Consider the following 22,259-nt stretch of genomic DNA (forward strand, 5'->3'; position numbering starts at 1 on the left):
TCATGAGTGGAACATAAATATGTCAGGACCTTTACTCTTTGGCTCTTGGACTACACACCTCTGGTCAAAATAACCCAACTGCTGGGTTAGTCCCTTTTTAACCCAGCATTTTTAGAGTGATATGTAGTGTTTTCTGTTTTGATGATTATATGTGTGTCAGTTGCATTTAATCATGTTGAACATTCAGCTCATGTTGTTCATCTATCTTAGGATGTCAAACTAATTTGAATAAAACAAGTTGATAGTAAACCGCGTTTAAGTATTCAGGTTTTTTAGCATGTTTCCAAGCATAATATTTTTACATCTTAATTGGAAGCTGCAGAAAGCTAATGGGTGATAAAATGTTAAAATGACTTGTTATAGCACTTATATATCATTGCTCTTTTTGTTGTTTTTGATTGCTTCCACTGTCTTCATCTGTAAGTCGCTTTGGATAAAAGCGTCTGCTAAATGAATAAATGTAAATGTACAAAATGTGTATGTGAAAGAGAGAGAGTATAGTACAGACCAAAAGTTAGGACAAACCTTCTCATTCAAAGAGTTTTTTTATTTTCATAACTATGAAAATTGTAGAGTCACACTGAAGGGATCAAGGGCTATTTGACCAAGAAGAAGAGTGATGTGGTGCTGCGCCAGATGACCTGGCCTCCACAAAGATGATATTTTAATTAGTTTTCTATATAATTCCTACATACTTTTTGTATAGCTTTCACTTTACAATAATCAAGAGAGAGATGTAGGAATAGAAACGAATGGAAGAATGGACATTCCTGTCATCTTCTTTACTCTCATTCCGAAGCACATTCCAGCTCATCAATACTCATGAGGACGAGAGACGCTCCTTAATGAAGTAAATGTGCTTCACTGAGGGCCGTGCAGATCCACATCACCCAGAGACAGACGTGAGACGCAGTAAGCACTTCATCAGCATGCATCTCAGTGAATCTGACACGGCTCGAGGACACGCTCATTACAGCCTCCATCATCACCAATCAACTCTAGTCAAAGACCTCCATCAGCCAATCAGCGCTGAGCGGTCAGGACTCACAGCAGGTCACTCGGGTCAATCTACTCTAGAGCGAGAGGAGAGCAGAAGTGATGCCAGGTGAGAGTTTCTAAAGCAGGGATCCTCAAATCTAGACCTCGAGATCCACTTTCCTGCAGAGTTTAGCGCTAACCCTAATCAAACAGACCTGAGCATGCTAATCAGTGCCAATCAATGTCTTTGGGATCATTCGAAAATGGCAGACAGGGGACTTTAATCAGGGTTGGAGCTAAACTCTGCAGTGCATTGGACCTCCAGGGTAAGATTTGAGGAAGGGGGGTTTAGATCCTACCTGTCTGATCACTACCATTTTGTTTACTTAAATGGGGAGTCATCTCATTTATCAACAGTAAAATATGGAGTGCCACAAGGATCTGTCCTAGGTCCCTCTATTTTTAATATACATGTTGCCCCTTGGTAATATTATTAGAAATATTGTAAGACTGCCAATCATGGGTAAGATTGCCGACCTGACTGCTGTCCAGAAGGCCATCATTGACACCCTCAAGTGAGAGGGTAAGACACAGAAAGACATTTCTGAACGAATAGGCTGTTCCCAGAGTGCTGTATCAAGGCACCTTAGTGGGAAGTCTGTGGGAAGGAAAAAATTTGGCAAAAAACGCTGCACAACGAGAAGAGGTGACCGGACCCTGAGGAAGATTGTGGAGAAGGAACGATTCCAGACCTTGGGGGACCTGCGGAAACAGTGGACTGAGTCCGGAGTAGAAACATCCAGAGCCACCGTGCACAGGCGTGTGCAGGAAATGGGCTACAGAGAAGCAGCACTGGACTGTTGCTCAGTGGTCCAAAGTACTTTTTTCGGATGAAAGCAAATTTAGCATGTCATTCGGAAATCAAGGTGCCAGAGTCTGGAGGAAGACTTTGGAGAAGGAAATGCCAAAATGCCTGAAGTCCAGTGTCAAGTACCCACAGTCAGTGATGGTCTGGGGTGCCATGTCAGCTGCTGGTGTTGCTCCACTGTGTTTTATCAAGGGCAGGGTCAGTGCAGCTAGCTATCAGGAGATTTTGGAGCACTTCATGCTTCCATCTGCTGAAAAGCTTTATGGAGATGAAGATTTCGTTTTTCAGCACGACCTGGCACCTGCTCACAGTGCTAAAGCCACTGGTAAATGGTTTACTGACCATGGTATTACTGTGCTCAATTGGCCTGCCAACTCTCCTGACCTGAACCCCATAGTGAATCTGTGGGATATTGTGAAGAGAAAGTTGCGAGACGCAAGACCCAACACTCTGGATGAGCTTAAGGCCGCTATCGAAGCATCCTCCATAACACCTCAGCAGTGCCACAGACTGATTGCCTCCATGCCACGCCGCACTGAAGCAGTCATTTCTGCAAAAGGATTCACGACCAAGTATTGAGTGCATAACTGAACATAATTATTTGAAGGTTGACTTTTTTTGTATTAAAAACAGTTTGCTTTTATTGGTCGGATGAAATATGCTAATTTTTTGAGATAGGAATTTTGGGTTTTCATGAGCTGTATGCCAAAATCAGTATTAAAACAATAAAAGACCTGATATATTTCAGTTGGTGTGCAATGAATCTAAAATATATGAAAATTAAATTTGTATCATTACATTATGGAAAATAATGAACTTTTTAAAAAAAAAAATTGAGAAGGACCTGTACTGTTACTTCCTCTACAGTCAGAAATCTGGGTGTTATATTAGACAGCAACTTGTCTTTTGAAAATCATATTTCCAATGTTACAAACTGCATTCTTCCATCTTACAAACATTGCCAAGCTACGAAACATGTTATCTGTTTCTGATGCAGAAAAGCTAGTTCATGCATTCATGACCTCTAGACTGGACTATTGTAATGCACTTCTAGGTGGTTGTCCTGCTTCGTCAATAAACAAGCTACAGGTCGTCCAAAACACAGCAGCTAGAGTCCTTACCAGGTCAAGAAAATATGATCATATTACCCCAATTTTACAGTCTCTGCACTGGCTACCTATTAAGTTCCGTATCAGTTACCAATTATCATTACTTACCTATAAGGCTCTAAATGGTTTAGCTCCAGCGTACCTAACTAGCCTTCTACCACGCTACAACCCATCACTGATAATGTTCGGGGTTCAGACACACTCTCTCTGTTTAAATCTAGATTAAAAACACATCTCTTTCGCCAAGCATTCGAATAATGTATCTCTTAATTTGTGACTGCAGTTGCATCTGATCAAATGCACATTATTAATCTTTAGCTTGGGTTAAACTAATGAATTTTACTTTGTTGGATCAGCAGCTATGCTAATGATGTCTCTATGTGTTTCTCTGTTTCTGCTGGATCTTCATCCCGTGGTAACTAGGATTTACACAAGCTCCAGAACACCTGAGAATAGATGATGTTAACCCTGAATCAACAAACACAACTAACAAATATTGCTGCTTACTATGCAGTCACATAATAATTGCTGTTAATGGTGTTCATCATCTGGATGACTATCTTGTATACATTTTTCTGAAAATTCCTGTCATTTGCACATAAACTGACAGTCACCACTTATAAGCTACTAATAAATATTGTAGAAACTTCATTTTCTGTAAAGCTAAATTAAACAATGAATAAGGTCTTTAAAATGTTCAAGAGAGCAAAAGAGGCCAGATGGTAGGAACAAGTCTCCGGTCGGCAGTCACTCCTTGGCAGCGCAGGGACTGCAGTGGGCATAACCTCAAAGACAGGAACCGAAACAGAAAACAGCGAAGGCGACACGGCAACTCGAACCCGTAAATCCAAGCACTAGAACAACGGCAGGAAAAACTCCAACTGGACTAGACGGCACTGCAAGGAGCGAGAAAGACAGAGAAAAGTAACAAACGATCTGACACTAGACAAGACAAACACAGGACTATAAGTAGGCCCACAGAAACGAGACTTACCTTCCGCTGATCTGATTGCTCCTGATTGCTCGTCAGCAGTAGCTGACACTGATGGCCAATCAGAGCAGAGACACAGAATGAGCAAACCGTGACAAATACTGTCAAAACACACACGGTTTATGTATAAACTCAGTGGGATATGTCTAAAATGAAAGTAAACAACTGAAAGGAATATATCAGATGCATGCAGGTCTTAAAGGGACAGTATGCCATGTGAATTAAAGGTATAATCCACCCTTAATTTGTATTTGTGTTATCGTTTATTCAGCCCGGGAGGCTGAGGAGTAACAGAAAGATAGTTTATAGATAGGGTCGTGCTGGGTAGAGTGATGAATGGATCCGTAATAGCAAGGTGAAGACGTCAGAGGAGGGAGGTGTACCCCCCCGCACACACACACACACACACACACACACGCACAGAGGAGACTTGGATCTTCAGAGGATCGCTGGAGAGAGGTAAGTAGAGGTAGAGTTAGTCCTTACAGTTAGCATACAGGTAAGACCTTGTCGCAAACGAGACCGGACACTGACAAGAAACTGTATAATAAAAGTTTTAAAATAAAATCATAATAATAAAAGTTTACTCTTAGTACAAGATTAATATTGTACAGTTGAAACCTCTAAAACATGTCCTCTCTTACACCCCTCTCTTAGAGTATCTCTGCATGTGTGTGTGTGTGTGTGTGAGTGTGTGCGTGTGTGTGTGTGTGTGTGTGTGTGTGTTAGACACAGCCGCTCCTGTGAATTTTGTGAGATTCAACCCCCATCTCTTTACACTCTACCTTTGGAGTTAAAACATGTGAACTATCCATACGACGTGTCCATTAAACACAGTGAAGTCAAGAAATCTCACAATTTTAGGGTGAAAGCGTTAGAACATTTGTCTATGCGGTGTTAGGCTATATTGAACTTATGGTCATTATAAAGTTTTGTATGTTTATTTTCATTTCAACACATTAATGAACACTGTTACAGATTTTGTCTTAGTAACGTGCAATACAATAGTTTGTTAAAAGATAACGCTATGGGCTGTTTGAGTAACACCGTCGTCTCCGATGCTTGAAGTTTTCACCGCTTACAGGCACCCCACTAACATAAACCTGTAACGCTATCAGAATTATTTAAAATAACTATAAACTTCATGCGTGACACCTATGTAACTCACTAAAACTAATATCTATGCTAAAAAACTGCAGAAACTGCTCGCCTCATGTTTTCTTAAAGAAGAACAGGTTATTCAGACATGACAGAGCACAGTCACAGTTGTAGTGCAGTTTCTGGATCAGACCTTAAAGGGGGGGTGAAATGCTCGTTTTCACTCAATATCCTGTTAATCTTGAGTACCTATAGAGTAGTACTGCATCCTTCATATCTCCAAAAAGTCTTTAGTTTTTATTATATTCATAAGAGAAAGATAGTCTGTACTGATTTTTCCTGGAAAAACACGACCGGCTGGAGGCGTGACGAGTGGGCGGAGCTAAAGAATCACGAGCGCCAGTAGGCTTTTGAGTTGAGAGCGTTTGGAAGCTGTGACTTTACCGTGAGGAAAACCAACCAAAACAAACCATGGCTAACAGTCAGATTCAGCCGTTTATTTATGATCCAGAATCAGATCCAGAGGCTGAAACTGAACAAGAGCAGCATCAGCAACAACGTCTCTGTGTAGTATGTACTGAAACTGTATATATTACCATATTTACTTTAAAACCTTTGTTATACATCTTCTTTATTGATTGTTTTTACTTCGATTTTAATTATTAGGATTTTATTTTAAAACTTTTATAATACATCTTGTTTATTGATTGTTTTTATTTCCAATTAATTAAGATTTTTATTTAAAACTTTTTATTATACAGTTTCTTTATTGATTGTTTTATTTCCATTCATTCTTGGAATTTGTATTTAAAACCTTTATTATATCACTGTGAAACAGATTATACCGTCACCAGATTATATTTGAGGGTATATATTATGATATGAGGTCATATCATCTTTGATCTTGATTCAGTCATCTCGCACGCTGTCCGTATTTTCACAGAGAAACCTCGCCATGCACAATCTACTGTTGTACGGTTTCTCGGCGCCAAAGTCAGCTTTTCCATCACCTCTTCATCCAATTCCTTCTCGGGGTTTGAGGTGAGTATAAGAAGTCCATGTCTAAGTATATTTCACAGCTCTTTTTCTGATTTCCTCAGAAATCCAAGGTGGGTCGTATTTATCTAAGCGAATCCGGTCCGATGCCGCTGGTGGGGAAACCCCGCCCCCCACACGTGACAGACCATAAAATCTTTCACCCTAAGTTCACCGGTCACCGGATGGTCACGCACACACTGGATTCATCTTTCACCTAAAGCACAGCTGTCGCCGGATGGTCACGTACTGGAGGTCCGGTGTCTATTTTACAAACAGGTGATCGTCACACTTATCATTAGGATAATCCTTACGACTTGATCTATTACAGACACACCTGACAAGTCACAGCTGCCGATTATTCACGGATGGTGCCATTTCACGCTGATGATGTATAACCCTGATTTATTACAAACAAATGGCATAGCAACACCTGTGATCATCAAAAGGTCATAGGTCAAGGTCAGATGGGGGAGGGGTCAAGGTCAAAATGTCAAGGGCAAGCGGGGGAAGGGCCAATGACAAAAAAATCAAGGTTAAAAGGTCACGGTCATGTGGGGGAGGGTCCAAAGGTCAAAGGTCAAACCCATAAATCACTTATTGGCATAATATAATTACTACTCATGAATCATAATGAAGAGAGAAGTCTTTGGACAATAGATGACCGGTGTTGAGCGGTAAATGAGTTATAGTTAGGACACTAACCAACCTCAGTGAAACTCATTTATCCACCAACAGAAGACTTTTGCTTGAATGTTTTATTCTGAAACAATGCAAAAATGAACTAAACAGAAACAAACTGAAATCTAACTGACTCAAACTAGTTATTCCTATAAATGCAGTTAAGAAGTTTAGTAAAATGCCACAAGAAACATATCAACAAAGAGTCAACAAAAATATGAAACATGAAGTAAATATGAGACAAGGCTCTTTTGAAGCCTTTCACAATACTAATGAACAAGAGTCAAATCAAAACTTTTTAATACGCCTCCGCTGGCGACTTTCTCTGCACCTCAGAGCGTCTTTTCAAGTTGAAAAAAATTAACTTTTTTTTTTTTTTTTTTTTTTTTTTTTTTACTGTCTTCATTATGCGCCTCTTTGACAGCTGACCAATGACAAGCGAGCAGTGAATCACTTCCATAACAAGAACAAATGAAGAAGATAGCCGTAGATAGTTAGTAATGGGTTTGGAACACAAGCAGTTGTTCGTTATGAGCAGGGCTTGAAGTGGACCGGTCACTGGTCACCAGCACTACTATATCTTCTATGCCTTCTGACGTGAGTAAAAGCAGCAGATGATGATTCCCACAACAAGAGCCACGGCCACATCGCCCCCGATGATCCCCCCCGTGGAGGCGAGGTTCATGGACGCTACAGGAGAAGAGACGGAGGAGTTCGTCATGACCAGTGCTGGGCAGTAACTAGTTACTAGTGATATTACTTTGAGCAGTAAACAGTAGTGTAAGTAATTATTACTTATAAGATTTCAGGGTTAAGGAATCCTTGTTACTATGGAGCCAAAAGAGTATCAATAAAGATAAATGCACACACTACATTCACATATGCACACACATGATTCATAAAAACACACACAGGATACACAAATGTGCACAAAATTTACAAATGCACACACAAAATTTCAAAAGCACAGAAGATTCACAAATGCATACAAAATTCAGAAATACAGACACAATTAGAAATGCAAACAACATTTACAAATGCACTCAAGATTCACAAATGCACAGGACAAGATTCAGAAATGTATTTCTGATGCACACACACATATATATTGATTTACAAACTGCTTGTAGTCTGTGAACTTCACTGCATTTGTGTGTGAATTTTGAGACTCCTCTGACTTGGCTTGACACACAAATGCCTTTTTTAAAACAGGGAATGATCTGCAACCAATCAGATATCTCCCTTGTTTGAGCCAATTACAAGAATGCACCCCACGTGGGGGATTGTTCACTTATAAGCCAATCACATGAACGCGTTCATACAGCGCGATATGCCTGTGGTGCAGCATATTATAGCCTACTTATTTATGCAATTGTATGGAAATACAGATGTTTAGATTACAATTCAGGTTTATTTATTATTATTTCTTTTTTTTTACAAAATATAAATTTAAAAATGTCTCAATACATATAGCCCAGACTGTGACTGCAGAAAAAAAGTTAACCATGGATTCATAAATTTGCAATAGGCAATTATTTCATTTTATTGAAATATTTGAATGAAAGTAAAAAAAAATTTTTTACACCTTTTTAAATATTTAAAAATATCTAAATATTCTTTTGGATGCAATATAGAAGTCACTTTAATTATAATATTCTGTCCCTACATGAAGAGAGAGTCAGAGTGGTCCGCTGCGAGAGGAAAGTGACTCTCCGGCTGCGCAAAGTGAGTCGCCGCTGCGTGAGGAAAGGGAATCGTTCGCTCAACTTCACTGGGTGAGGAAAGGGAATTTTTTGCTGAGGAAAGTGAGTCGCTCGCTGCCTGACTCGTGAGGAAAGTGACTCTCCGGCTGCGTGAGGAAAGTGAGTCGTTCGCTGATTGGCTTATAAGTGAACAATCCCCCAAGTGGGGTGCATTCTTGTGATTGGCTAAAACAAGGGAGATATCTGATTGGTTGCAGATCATTCCCTGTTTTAAAAAAGGCATTTGTGTGTCAAGCCAAGTCAGAGGAGTTTCAAAATTCACACACAAATGCAGTGAAGTTCACAGACTACAAGCAGTTTGTAAATCAATATATATGTGTGTGTGCATCAGAAATACATTTGTGAATCTTGAGTGCATTTGTGAATGTAGTGTGTGCATTTATCTTTATTGATACTCTTTTGGCTCCATATGTTACAGTTTAATTATATATTTAAGTACTTTGTAATATTAATTAACTACGTGTACTAACTTTAATGTTAGGGTTAGGATTAGTTCATCTTAGAGTAACTTGCATGTAATTATGCATAATTAATTATTATTACAATAGTAAATACATGTACATGTATATTTCCTAGATTTATTTTCAGAATTCTCACGACTCATGGACACATGAAGTCACCAGTGAAATACAGTGGAATATGGGAAAGATGACATTCAGTGATTTTGACAGATGAAGATGATCTGAAGATGATCTGAACAGCAATGTGTAAGCTGTGGCATTACTTTACTCTGGTATTACATGGCTTGTCATTGCACATACCTCTGATCCTGATATAAATTATATTACAATCATTTAAAAAAAAAACATTTTCTAACAAACTTATATTTAATTTGATAAAACAGAAATTATAGCTACAATTAGATTCAAGCTACACACAGCAATTAATGAGATTAATAATAAAAAACACTTTTATTTAAATCTCACTATCAATCACAAACTAGTGTTTTAACAACGTCTGACTGTGATCCAGTGTGGACTTTGGCCACATTATTAGACAGAAATAGTAGCATTTCAGAATCATTTTTTGGGTAAGATACACAATTATAACTTGTGCAGGAAGTGTAATGTGACTAGTGTAACTAATTACTGATGCCAGAAAGTAATAAGTAAATAAATAATATTACTTTTAAAAGGAGTAACTAGTAACGAGTAATAAATAATTTATTGGGTAACAAACCCAACACTGGTCATGACTACAGACTAGCACAGATCAGTTTCTTACGTGGATCGACGCGCAGGGTCACATTACACGTCGCAGATTTGATTTCGTTGGTGGACGTGCAGATGTAGTAGCCAGATGTGTCCATGGAAATATTGACAAGTGACAAAACCCCGTTTTCTGAGGAGAGAGACACACACACACACACACACTCATCAGGGATGCAGGAGAAGAGGCTTTCAGCATGTATTCGAGCAGCATCACACACACGTACGCTCAGTGGCCTTGGGCGGCAGCTGTCGAGGGACGTTATTGACATTGTAGCTTTGCCATTTGTAGACTGGTATCGGCATTCCCTCCTCGGAGAGACATCTCAGTTGGATGTTCTCGAAATATTCTGTCTTCCCAACAATATCGCATTTGGGTTGTGATGGAGCCACTGGCACAACAAGAACACACATGTCATTGTAGCACACACCTCTGTGACCCGTGCTGGCAAAATGAGTGTGAACGACACGCAAAAATAGTTAAAAACACCAAAATTAATTATAATTGCAGATTTTAGTCGAATTTGAGGTTTTCACAAGAATGTTAGTTCAACTCAATTGTACGTTTGGGGAAAATCTTTTGATGTGTAACATTATATGAGATTTACAGTAGTTCTTAACTTACACAGAGTGTGTATCGCATTGATGTTAGTCTAACAAGAACAGACGAGAGGAAGTCACTCACTGTTCTTGATTAAAACTGCTTTTGTTGTTTTAATAATCAGTTTATTTGTATTGAACACACTGAATGGATTTTAACATTTGATTATTTGTTTTTATTATTTTGTTTTTTTTGTTTAGATGTGAAATTAAAAAAAGGTAATGCATTATTTGTTTCTTTCTTATATTTGTTTAGGTTTTTTTAATAGTTGTTATGTCGTAATTATAATAATAATAATAATAATAATACAGTAATTATCATTAAGGTTGCAAGGTTGCAGGTGATTTTACTTTGGAACCTTCAGAAAACTTTGTGTTCTTGTTTTATTCATTTAATTTGAGTTTTTTTATTCTGTTCTGTACAGCACTTTAGTCAGCTTTGGTTATTTTTAAATGTGCTTTAAAAAAAAATATTGTAAAACAAAAAAAACTTCATCTTGATGTTTCTCAAAACTGACTTTGCTGACTCTGTCGAATTTAAACGGATCTAGCTCAATCATTTTTCATCTGATCCCAACAATTTATACATAATTTTAAAGGTCTTAAATGGAGAATGTGAAAATAAAAATGACTAATTTTTGAACATTTGTTCAGTGTGATTTTGTCAGCACAGGTCACATTTATTAACCTGCACTGGACTTGAGTGTTGATTACTGAGGAGATCTGACCGCTGATCCTCCACACAGATGATGACACATACAGTACAATCATTCTCTGTTCAGAAGCATCTCTCTGAAGGGTGAGTGGATGGTGGTGTCTCTTACCCAGGACCATGAGATTGGCCTTGTCAGACAAACGGTCTTCCTCATTGTCCGGATCCCAAACTTTGCATTCATAGTCCCGTGTGTCTGCGTTGGTGACGCTCAGGAGCTCCAGGTTGGCTGTTCCTTTCCCCATATTCACCACTAGGTTTGCCCGGCCTTTATATTTATTGTATATCCTAGTTTTATTCCCGCCAGAGAAGTAAACAGCGACGTTAATCTGGATAAAAACCATACAATCAGTCACAAAACATTAACACAGCTCCATCCCTGCTGTAAAAAAACAACAATAGAAACAATCACAGAATTTGTAATGGTTTCACTGGTTATATTGGGAATAGTAATGGTTTTAATGGAAACCGTAATGGACCCTGTTGGACTGCACTGGTAATTGGTTGCCTTCTGTTGGCGGCTTGTTAAAATAGAATATGTCCCAAAACACACAACAGGAAAAAATATTTTAGTTGTTTTAATGGTTAAAAGTTGATGGTTTGTAATGTTTGTAATGTAGTGGAAACTATAAACACTGTAAAAAATTTTGCCGTTAAATAACAGTAATTTTCTGGCAGCAGGGGTGCCAGTAAAGTACTGTTAATTTACAGCTCTTAACCATTAATTTACCACTCTTATTTTTTAACAGTATTTTTACCGTAAATTCTACCATGGAAATTAACTCCACTCCCACTGCTTCAAACAGTTCGAGTTTTTAAACTAGCATTCCTACGATGTTAGTACTATGAACTTATTTCATTTGAGTCCACTGAGAAGGAATATTTCTTACACTTAATGTGCAGTAATAAAGTAACTAAATACATGACTTTTACTCAAATCACTGCAGCTCATTGTCAGCTATAGCACACATGTATGTGCTGAAGCTCTTAACACAGAGATCATCACTGTATCAGCGACTCCACATTTACTGCCTTTATATAAAGCAGCAGAAAATCAGAATTTGTGGCTCATCATTGACTGAAGCACCGGCTCTACTCTCCAGCACAATGGTGAACAACAAAACTACATTAAACGATCTGTCTTGTGCAAACACACATTAATACAGTCAAGTTCAGTATTTACTCTCATTATCAGTGTATGACTTTGCCTAATTTTTTTTCTATGGATGTTCACAAATATTTTAGTTAAATTAACTTATTTTTCATTTGGTAAATCTGACGTTTACATTTTACAGTATATTACTGTTTTTCCTTGACTTGACGGCAAAAAACTGTAGAAAAACACTTTTTTTTGCTGGCAACCATTAATTTACGGCAAGAAACAGTAGAAAAACAGTTATTTACTGGCAGCAGGGGTGCCAGTAAATAACTGTTTTTTTACAGTTTGTTTCCTGTAAATTAATTACAGTTTATTACTGTTAAATTATGTTTCATTCTGTTTTTTCTTCATCTTAAATCTTTAACCCTTTAAACCCCAGAAGAAAATCCTCAGTTTTAAATGAACACTTATAATGTGTGCACACTACAGAGTGTTAGAGTAACACTGAATCAGTGAAGTTAATGAGATAATTCGGTGATTAATTGATGATTGAGCATTAGTGATAAACACCTGCAGAATCACTGAAGCAAAGAGAAACACAAGAACTACAAATGACTTCAGCCACAGCCTTAGATGAAATCAACTGAATAAAAGAATACATCAAATCTCTCAAGATCTGATTAAACAACTACTAAAACAGCTTCACCAGATTCACATTACTAACCAGACTGACTTTATTTCTGTCAGATGTCTACAGAAGAACTTATGGAGAGTTAAATAGGTTTAGGTGTTTTTTTCACTACCATGATGGAGATCAGTGTTTACTTTAGTTGGGCTCTTGAACGTGACTTTTCAACAACTAAGGTTTTTTTTTTTTTTTTTCATGCTGTAACAATGCGCCTTTGGAACCTGTTATAGCAAAACAAAAGTACACAGAAGAAAAAAATCTGATATTGTTGTTTATAGATTGACAAGAACAAATACTGTTATTTCTGATCTAATCCCGTGTCTCTTCTCTTATTGAATATTGATACCACAGCATGAGAAGGAACACTGCTGAGCCATAAGTTATGAAAGACTGTTAAGAAAATGTCACTCATAATAAATAAAAAAAAACCTTTGCTGAAGTTTAGACAGAAACATCAAGAATCAGCGTATGAATCACAACAATGGTGACAATCCACAAAATAAATGAACAGATCAGTTCTGAACATCACAACACATGCTACTAAAACTTAAAACAAATGCAAAATTATAAGCACATAAGAATTCAAGAAAATAAGTGAACAATTCAGGGGCATAATTTATTCATGCCGCAATGCATGCTGGGAATCATGGATGAGTTTTATCCTGTGCTGGTACCCAGCATGCATTGCATCATGAACCTTTTGATTGTCACCATTGTTGAGATTCATATGCTGATTGTTGATTTCTCTCTTTGAGTGTTGTGGGGACTGCTGCCCGAAATACTTTTTAACTAAAACTAGTCGTTAAATCCATAAATACTGGTTATCTCACTACTTTTCAATCTTACAAAATTGAAGTGTCATTCACTCAAATATTTCAACACCAAATTAATATTTGATTATTACAGCAACACTTTAAGTCAGTCTAGAAGATCATGCCTGTTAGAAACAACCATAATCACTTGACTATCAAAATTAATACTGCTGTAACAGATGCATCATAAAGATACAAATACAGCAATAAAACAAAATGTAAAGTGTAAAAGTCAATGGTCAGGAGCCCATCTAAAGCAAACACTGATCTCCACAATGGTGACGCTAAACGAAACAGTAACATTATCATCTAAATCTCTTTAATTCTCAATAAGATCTTTTGATCTCTGTTCTCTGATCTGACAGAAATAATGTCAGTCTGGTTAGTAATGTGTGAAGTTGGTGAAGCTGTTTGTTGATCGTTTAAATCTTCAGTTGATTTCATCTAAGGCTGTGGCTGAAGTCAGTTGTATTTCATGTGTTTGTCTTGTTATGTTTTTTTTCTTCAGTGATTCTACTCATTAACAGCAGCTGTTGATCATTGTCTGAATTCACTCATTAGTGTTCATTCTCTCTGTCAGGTGGACTATATTAGTAAACTCATGTAGGGAATAGTGAATGAGGGAGTAGGGTGTGATTTGAAACACAGCCGCTGAGTGTCGACTTTGAACGTTGTTATTTTACGATATATAGCAGCAGGCTACTTCTCGAAAACGATGAATATTACCCAGAATGCACTGTTTAAATGAAAAACAGTATTTTACTGTCGAAATTTGGCCGTTTTTTTACAGCGATTTTTAACAGCACTGTAAAAAATTTTGCCGTTAAATAACAGTAATTTTCTGGCAGCAGGGGCGCCAGTAAAGAACTGTTAATTTACAGCTCTTAACCATTAATTTACAGCTCTTATTTTTTAACAGTATTTTACCGTAAATTCTACCATGGAAATTAACTCCACTCCCACTGCTTCAAACAGTTCGAGTTTTTAAACTAGCATTCCTACGATGTTAGTACTATGAACTTATTTCATTTGAGTCCACTGAGAAGGATTATTTCTTACACTTAATGTGCAGTAATAAAGTAACTAAATACATGACTTTTACTCAAATCACTGCAGCTCATTGTCAGCTGTATTACACATGTATGTGCTGAAGTACTTAACACAGACATCATCACTGTATCAGCGACTCCACATTTACTGCCTTTATATAAAGCAGCAGAAAACCAGAATTTGTGGCTCATCATTGACTGAAGCAAAGGCTCTACTCTCCAGCACAATGGTGAACAACAAAACTACATTAAACTATTTCTCTTGTGCAAACACACATTAATACAGTCAAGTTCAGTATTTACTCTCATTATCAGTGTATGACTTTGCCTAGTTTTTTTTTCGATGGATGTTCACAAATATTTTAGTTAAATTAACTTTTTTTTTCATTTGGTAAATCTGACGTTTACATTTTACAGTATATTACTGTTTTTCCTTGACTTAACGGCAACAAACTGTAGAAAAACACTTTTTTTGCTGGCAACCATTAATTTACGGCAAGAAACAGTTGAAAAACAGTTTTTTACTGGCAGCAGGGGCGCCAGTAAATAACTGTTTTTCTACAGTTTGTTTCCTGTAAATTAATTACAGTTTATTACTGTTAAATAATGTTTCATGCTGTTTTTTCTTCATCTTAAATCTTTAACCCTTTAAACCCCACAAGAAAATCCTCAGTTTTAAATGAACACTTATAATGTGTGCACACTACAGAGTGTTAGAGTAACACTGAATCAGTGAAGTTAATGAGATAATTCGGTGATTAATTGATGATTGAGCATTAGTATAAACACCTGCAGAATCACTGAAGGAAAGAGAAACACAAGATCTACAAATGACTTCAGCCACAGCCTTAGATGAAATCAACTGAATAAAAGAATACATCAAATCTCTCAAGATCTGATTAAACAACTATTAAAACAGCTTCACCAGATTCACATTACTAACCAGACTGACTTTATTTCTGTCAGATGTCTACAGAAGAACTTATGGAGAGTTAAATAGGTTTAGGTGTTTTTTTCACTACCATGATGGAGATCAGTGTTTACTTTAGTTGGGCTCTTGAACATGACTTTTCAACAACTAAGTTTTTTTTTTAACATGCTTTAACAATGCGTCTTTGGAACTTGTTATAGCAAAACAAAAGTACACAGAAGAAAAAAAAATCTGATATTGTTGTTTATATATTGACAAGAACAAACACTATTATTTCTGATCTAATCCCGTGTCTCTTCTCTTATTGAATATTGATATTACAGCATAAGAATGAACACTTCTGAGCCATAAGTTATAAAAGACTGTTAAGAAAATTTCACTCATAATAAAAAAAAAAAAAACCTTTGCTGAAATTTAGACAGAAACATCAAGAATCAGCGTATGAATCACAACAATGGTGACAATCCACAAAATAAATGAACAGATCAGTTCTGAACATCACAACACATGCTACTAAAACTTAAAACAAATGCAAAATTATAAGCACATAAGAATTCAAGAAAATAAGTGAACAATTCAGGGGCATAATTTATTCATGCCCCAATGCATGCTGGGAGTCATGGATGAGTTTTATCCTGTGCTGGTACCCAGCATGCATTGCATCATGAACCTTTTGATTGTCACCATTGTTGAGATTAATATGCTGATTGTTGATGTCTCTCTTTCAGTGTTGTGAGGACTGCTGCCCAAAATATTTAAAGCTCAAAATTTCATTAAATCCATATCCAGATAATCACATTACCGTTCAATCTTATAAAATTGAAAAAACAAACAAAAGAAAAGTGTTATTCACTCATATAATTCAACACCAAATTATGAATTGACTATTATAGCAATAAGTCAGTCTAGTAGATCATTCCTGACAGAAACCGTCATAGTCACTTGACCATGAAGATTAATATTGCTGTAACAGATGTATCATAAAGATACAAATATAACAATGAAACAAAAGTTGAAGTACAAAAGTCAATGGTCAGGAGCCCAACTAAAGCAAACACTGATCTCCACAATGGTGACGCTAAACGAAACAGTAACATTATCATCTAAATCTCTGTAATTCTCAATAAGATTTTTTGATCTCTGATCTCTGATCTGATAGAAATAAAGTCAGTCCGGTTAGTAATGTGTGAAGTTGGTGAAGCTGTTTGTTGATCGTTTAAATCTTCAGTTGATTTCATCTAAGGCTGTGGCTGAAGTCAGTTGTATTTCATGTGTTTGTCTTGTTATGTTTTTTTTTCTTCAGTGATTCTACTCATTAACAGCAGCTGTTGATCATTGTCTGAATTCACTCATTAGTGTTCATTCTCTCTGTCAGGTGGACTATATTAGTAAACTCATGTAGGGAATAGTGAATGAGGGTGTAGGGTGTGATTTGAAACACAGCCGCTGAGTGTCGAATTTGAACTTTGTTATTTTACGATATATAGCAGCAGGCTACTTCTCGAAAACGATTAATATTACCCAGAATGCACTGTTTAAATGAAAAACAGTATTTTACTGTCGAAATTTGGCCGTTTTTTTACAGCGATTTTTAACAGTGAGTGTAGCCTGCTGCTATATATCGTAAAATAACAACGTTCAAAGTCGACACTCAGCGGCTGTGTTTCAAATCACACCCTACACCCTCATTCACTATTCCCTACATGAGTTTACTAATATAGTCCACCTGACAGAGAGAATGAACACTAATGAGTGAATTCAGACAATGATCAACAGCTGCTGTTAATGAGTAGAATCACTGAAGAAAAAAAAACATAACAAGACAAACACATGAAATACAACTGACTTCAGCCACAGCCTTAGATGAAATCAACTGAAGATTTAAACGATCAACAAACAGCTTCACCAACTTCACACATTACTAACCAGACTGACATTATTTCTGTCAGATCAGAGAACAGAGATCAAAAGATGTTATTGAGAATTAAAGAGATTTAGATGATAATGTTACTGTTTCGTTTAGCGTCACCATTGTGGAGATCAGTGTTTGCTTTAGATGGGCTCCTGACCATTGACTTTTACACTTTACATTTTGTTTTATTGCTGTATTTGTATCTTTATGATGCATCTGTTACAGCAGTATTAATTTTGATAGTCAAGTGATTATGGTTGTTTCTAACAGGCATGATCTTCTAGACTGACTTAAAGTGTTGCTGTAATAATCAAATATTAATTTGGTGTTGAAATATTTGAGTGAATGACACTTCAATTTTGTAAGATTGAAAAGTAGTGAGATAACCAGTATTTATGGATTTAACGACTAGTTTAGTTAAAAAGTATTTCGGGCAGCAGTCCCCACAACACTCAAAGAGAGAAATCAACAATCAGCATATGAATCTCAACAATGGTGACAATCAAAAGGTTCATGATGCAATGCATGCTGGGTACCAGCACAGGATAAAACTCATCCATGATTCCCAGCATGCATTGCGGCATGAATAAATTATGCCCCTGAATTGTTCACTTATTTTCTTGAATTCTTATGTGCTTATAATTTTGCATTTGTTTTAAGTTTTAGTAGCATGTGTTGTGATGTTCAGAACTGATCTGTTCATTTATTTTGTGGATTGTCACCATTGTTGTGATTCATACGCTGATTCTTGATGTTTCTGTCTAAACTTCAGCAAAGGTTTTTTTTTATTTATTATGAGTGACATTTTCTTAACAGTCTTTCATAACTTATGGCTCAGCAGTGTTCCTTCTCATGCTGTGGTATCAATATTCAATAAGAGAAGAGACACGGGATTAGATCAGAAATAATAGTATTTGTTCTTGTCAATCTATAAACAACAATATCAGATTTTTTTTCTTCTGTGTACTTTTGTTTTGCTATAACAGGTTCCAAAGGCGCATTGTTACAGCATGAAAAAAAAAAAAAAACCTTAGTTGTTGAAAAGTCACGTTCAAGAGCCCAACTAAAGTAAACACTGATCTCCATCATGGTAGTGAAAAAAACACCTAAACCTATTTAACTCTCCATAAGTTCTTCTGTAGACATCTGACAGAAATAAAGTCAGTCTGGTTAGTAATGTGAATCTGGTGAAGCTGTTTTAGTAGTTGTTTAATCAGATCTTGAGAGATTTGATGTATTCTTTTATTCAGTTGATTTCATCTAAGGCTGTGGCTGAAGTCATTTGTAGTTCTTGTGTTTCTCTTTGCTTCAGTGATTCTGCAGGTGTTTATCACTAATGCTCAATCATCAATTAATCACCGAATTATCTCATTAACTTCACTGATTCAGTGTTACTCTAACACTCTGTAGTGTGCACACATTATAAGTGTTCATTTAAAACTGAGGATTTTCTTGTGGGGTTTAAAGGGTTAAAGATTTAAGATGAAGAAAAAACAGAATGAAACATAATTTAACAGTAATAAACTGTAATTAATTTACAGGAAACAAACTGTAAAAAAACAGTTATTTACTGGCACCCCTGCTGCCAGTAAATAACTGTTTTTCTACTGTTTCTTGCCGTAAATTAATGGTTGCCAGCAAAAAAAAGTGTTTTTCTACAGTTTTTTGCCGTCAAGTCAAGGAAAAACAGTAATATACTGTAAAATGTAAACGTCAGATTTACCAAATGAAAAATAAGTTAATTTAACTAAAATATTTGTGAACATCCATAGAAAAAAAATTAGGCAAAGTCATACACTGATAATGAGAGTAAATACTGAACTTGACTGTATTAATGTGTGTTTGCACAAGACAGATCGTTTAATGTAGTTTTGTTGTTCACCATTGTGCTGTAGAGTAGAGCCGGTGCTTCAGTCAATGATGAGCCACAAATTCTGGTTTTCTGCTGCTTTATATAAAGGCAGTAAATGTGGAGTCGCTGATACAGTGATGATCTCTGTGTTAAGTACTTCAGCACATACATGTGTGCTATAGCTGACAATGAGCTGCAGTGATTTGAGTAAAAGTCATGTATTTAGTTACTTTATTACTGCACATTAAGTGTAAGAAATATTCCTTCTCAGTGGACTCAAATGAAATAAGTTCATAGTACTAACATCGTAGGAATGCTAGTTTAAAAACTCGAACTGTTTGAAGCAGTGGGAGTAGAGTTAATTTCCATGGTAGAATTTACGGTAAAATACTGTTAAAAAATAAGAGTGGTAAATTAATGGTTAAGAGCTGTAAATTAACAGTACTTTACTGGCACCCCTGCTGCCAGAAAATTACTGTTATTTAACGGCAAAAATTTTTACAGTGTACTTCTCGAAAACGATGAATATTACCCAGAATGCACTGTTTAAATGAAAAACAGTATTTTACTGTCGAAATTTGGCCGTTTTTTTACAGCGATTTTTAACAGTGTAGTCAAACACCACTACATCACGTAACAGCAACAAAAACATGAACAAACATTGAGTGCTAACATTAACACGGATTAATAAATGTATTGTTCCATGTTTGTTTGTGTACAACGCGCAGCAACCATAGACAGTAAAAGAAATGGACACAGCGACCCCATTGGAACTCAATTGAGACAAGTGAAGCCCATTTTTAGCGGTTTTTAGCACTTCCGTTTCTGACGCGCAGACTCAAACGAAGCTTGATGACGTCAGCAACCTGTCTGACAGATGTAAATCTTCTAGTAGCTGTGCGTGCAAACTGCCATCGTTAATCTTGCAGAGACGGCGAGCTTGAGCGGGGAGTTCTTTGTCGTGAGTGAGCAGGAGTAAGTATTCTGATTAATTATTTTGTATAGTATTTTAAAATGTAATGCCAGTACGCCATATTAAGTTAATTGCCTGCGAGCTTCTCCTCCTGTCTGTACGGTAATGCGACAGAGAGTCGAATGGTTATGACGCAATTGTTTTTACAAAAACTGTTTCTACGGGGCCATAATGTAACATAAAAGGTAATGGAGCCCTTTATACATTGTCGTGTATCTTTAGAAATAAATAATGGACAAACGGAGTCTTTAAATGCCTCAGATGTAAAGTTATTCGCTGTCAAAGTGACGCCAAAATGAATGCAAAGTCAATGGGAAAGCTCGTCCAATTGTCTATATAACCTATGTTATTCTGTGGGCACCACTTAGACATCCAGCCATTGAGTGATGACAATCTGCTATGCATCTCATCACCACGGTAAGCAGGGAGGGGACCAGAGCATATTACAGTGTCGGACATCGTGCTTGCAACTTCACACACCTCTTTAAGGTTATTTTTAGTGATCTCCGACTGGCGAAGTCGAACATCATTAGCGCCGGCATGAATAACTGTATTTACGTTTAGCATTAGCCAGCACTTTTAAATTTGCCAAGATGTCAGGCGCTCTGGCTCCCGGTAAACATTTGACTATGGTGGCTGGTGTCTCTATATTCACGTTCCGTACAATAGAATCACCAATAACTAGAGCACTTTCATCAGGTTTCTCAGTGGGTGCATCACTGAGTGGGGAGAACCTGTTTAATGTTTTGATCGGAACAGAAGAGCGGTGTTTTGACCCACGACTACGCTGCCTCACCGTCACCCAGTTGCCCTGCTGCAGGGACTCTGCTGGAACCGGACAATGTACAGGAATCCCTGAGCTAGACGCATCCAAAGCCGTATCTAGAGCCCTAACATTCTTACTGTCCTCAATTAAAGTTTGGATGCGTGTCTCTAATTCTGAAATCTTCTCTGTCAGCCTAACTATTTCCCTGCATTTATCACATGTGAATCCCTCATCAGCGACAGAGATAGATAAACTGTACATGTGGCAAGAGGTACAAATAACAATAGCAGGAGAAGCCATTACTCACTAAAATAAAAGTGAATGATCTAAATTAATCTGATAAGACTGATCGATAATGTCAGAAATATGGTGTGAATTAAGTTATATTTTATCACTTTAACAACAGAGAGCGATAGCAAGATAAAAAAAAAGAAACACAGAGCTAAGATCAGCTACAGCAAGGCCAGCAGGAATTAGAGAAAACACTGTCCAACAGCGACACCCGCAGTCAGGGAGGATTACTGAACAGATGAACAGATTCAATGTACACTCATCAAATGACGACAGAACTGCATTGTATGTTCACAGTTTCTTGTTAGATTTATTTATGATGAAGAGATAAAGAGTGTGAGTGTGAGCACGGTAAAAGCAGAGGAAAGTGTGTTTTACTGACATGAAGCCTAACAACATCTCGTCAGACCGTAGTTCACTGTTGTTCTACTGAAGCTCGTTTGACTGGCGCTGAGGCCAAGCTGAAGTAAAGAAGTCATTAAGAGATGATACAGTGGATACGCGCCTTGAATTTCTTGGTTTTTAGTGGATGTCAGGGATATATGTGCCAGCACCAGTGGTGTTAGTTAGGGATTCTTCTGTACTGAATGATTACCGTGATGAATGTGTCTGTTTTATTACCTCTGGATCATCCTTGTTGTCCGGATCTGCCGTCCATGTTATGGCTGTGATGGATGTACTCGGTGTGAAAACACAGGGAATCACCGCTTTATCACCCCTCGCAACCTTATATACTTGATTTGGGATGTTTACAGTCATGCCTGAAGTTATGTGAACCCCTGAAACACAAAACATTTGAATATAAAGCACTTTATGAATGTTTAAATGTTTTAAAAATAAGTC

General features: G+C 37.1%; 1 protein-coding gene across 1 annotated transcript in view; it reads right to left on the reverse strand.

Moving 5' to 3' along the window:
* Positions 1-22,259, reverse strand: part of LOC113044735 (cell surface A33 antigen-like) — a 37,970-nt gene that overhangs the window by 11,052 nt on the left and 4,659 nt on the right. Inside the window, exon 3 of the mRNA XM_026204913.1 lies at positions 22,038-22,195. Within this exon, the coding sequence (XP_026060698.1) occupies positions 22,038-22,195 (158 nt within the window). The remainder of the gene's footprint in view (positions 1-22,037; positions 22,196-22,259) is intronic.

The sequence above is a fragment of the Carassius auratus genome, chromosome 26 (assembly GCF_003368295.1).
Source record: "Carassius auratus strain Wakin chromosome 26, ASM336829v1, whole genome shotgun sequence".
NCBI classification, from domain to species: Eukaryota; Metazoa; Chordata; class Actinopteri; order Cypriniformes; family Cyprinidae; genus Carassius; species Carassius auratus.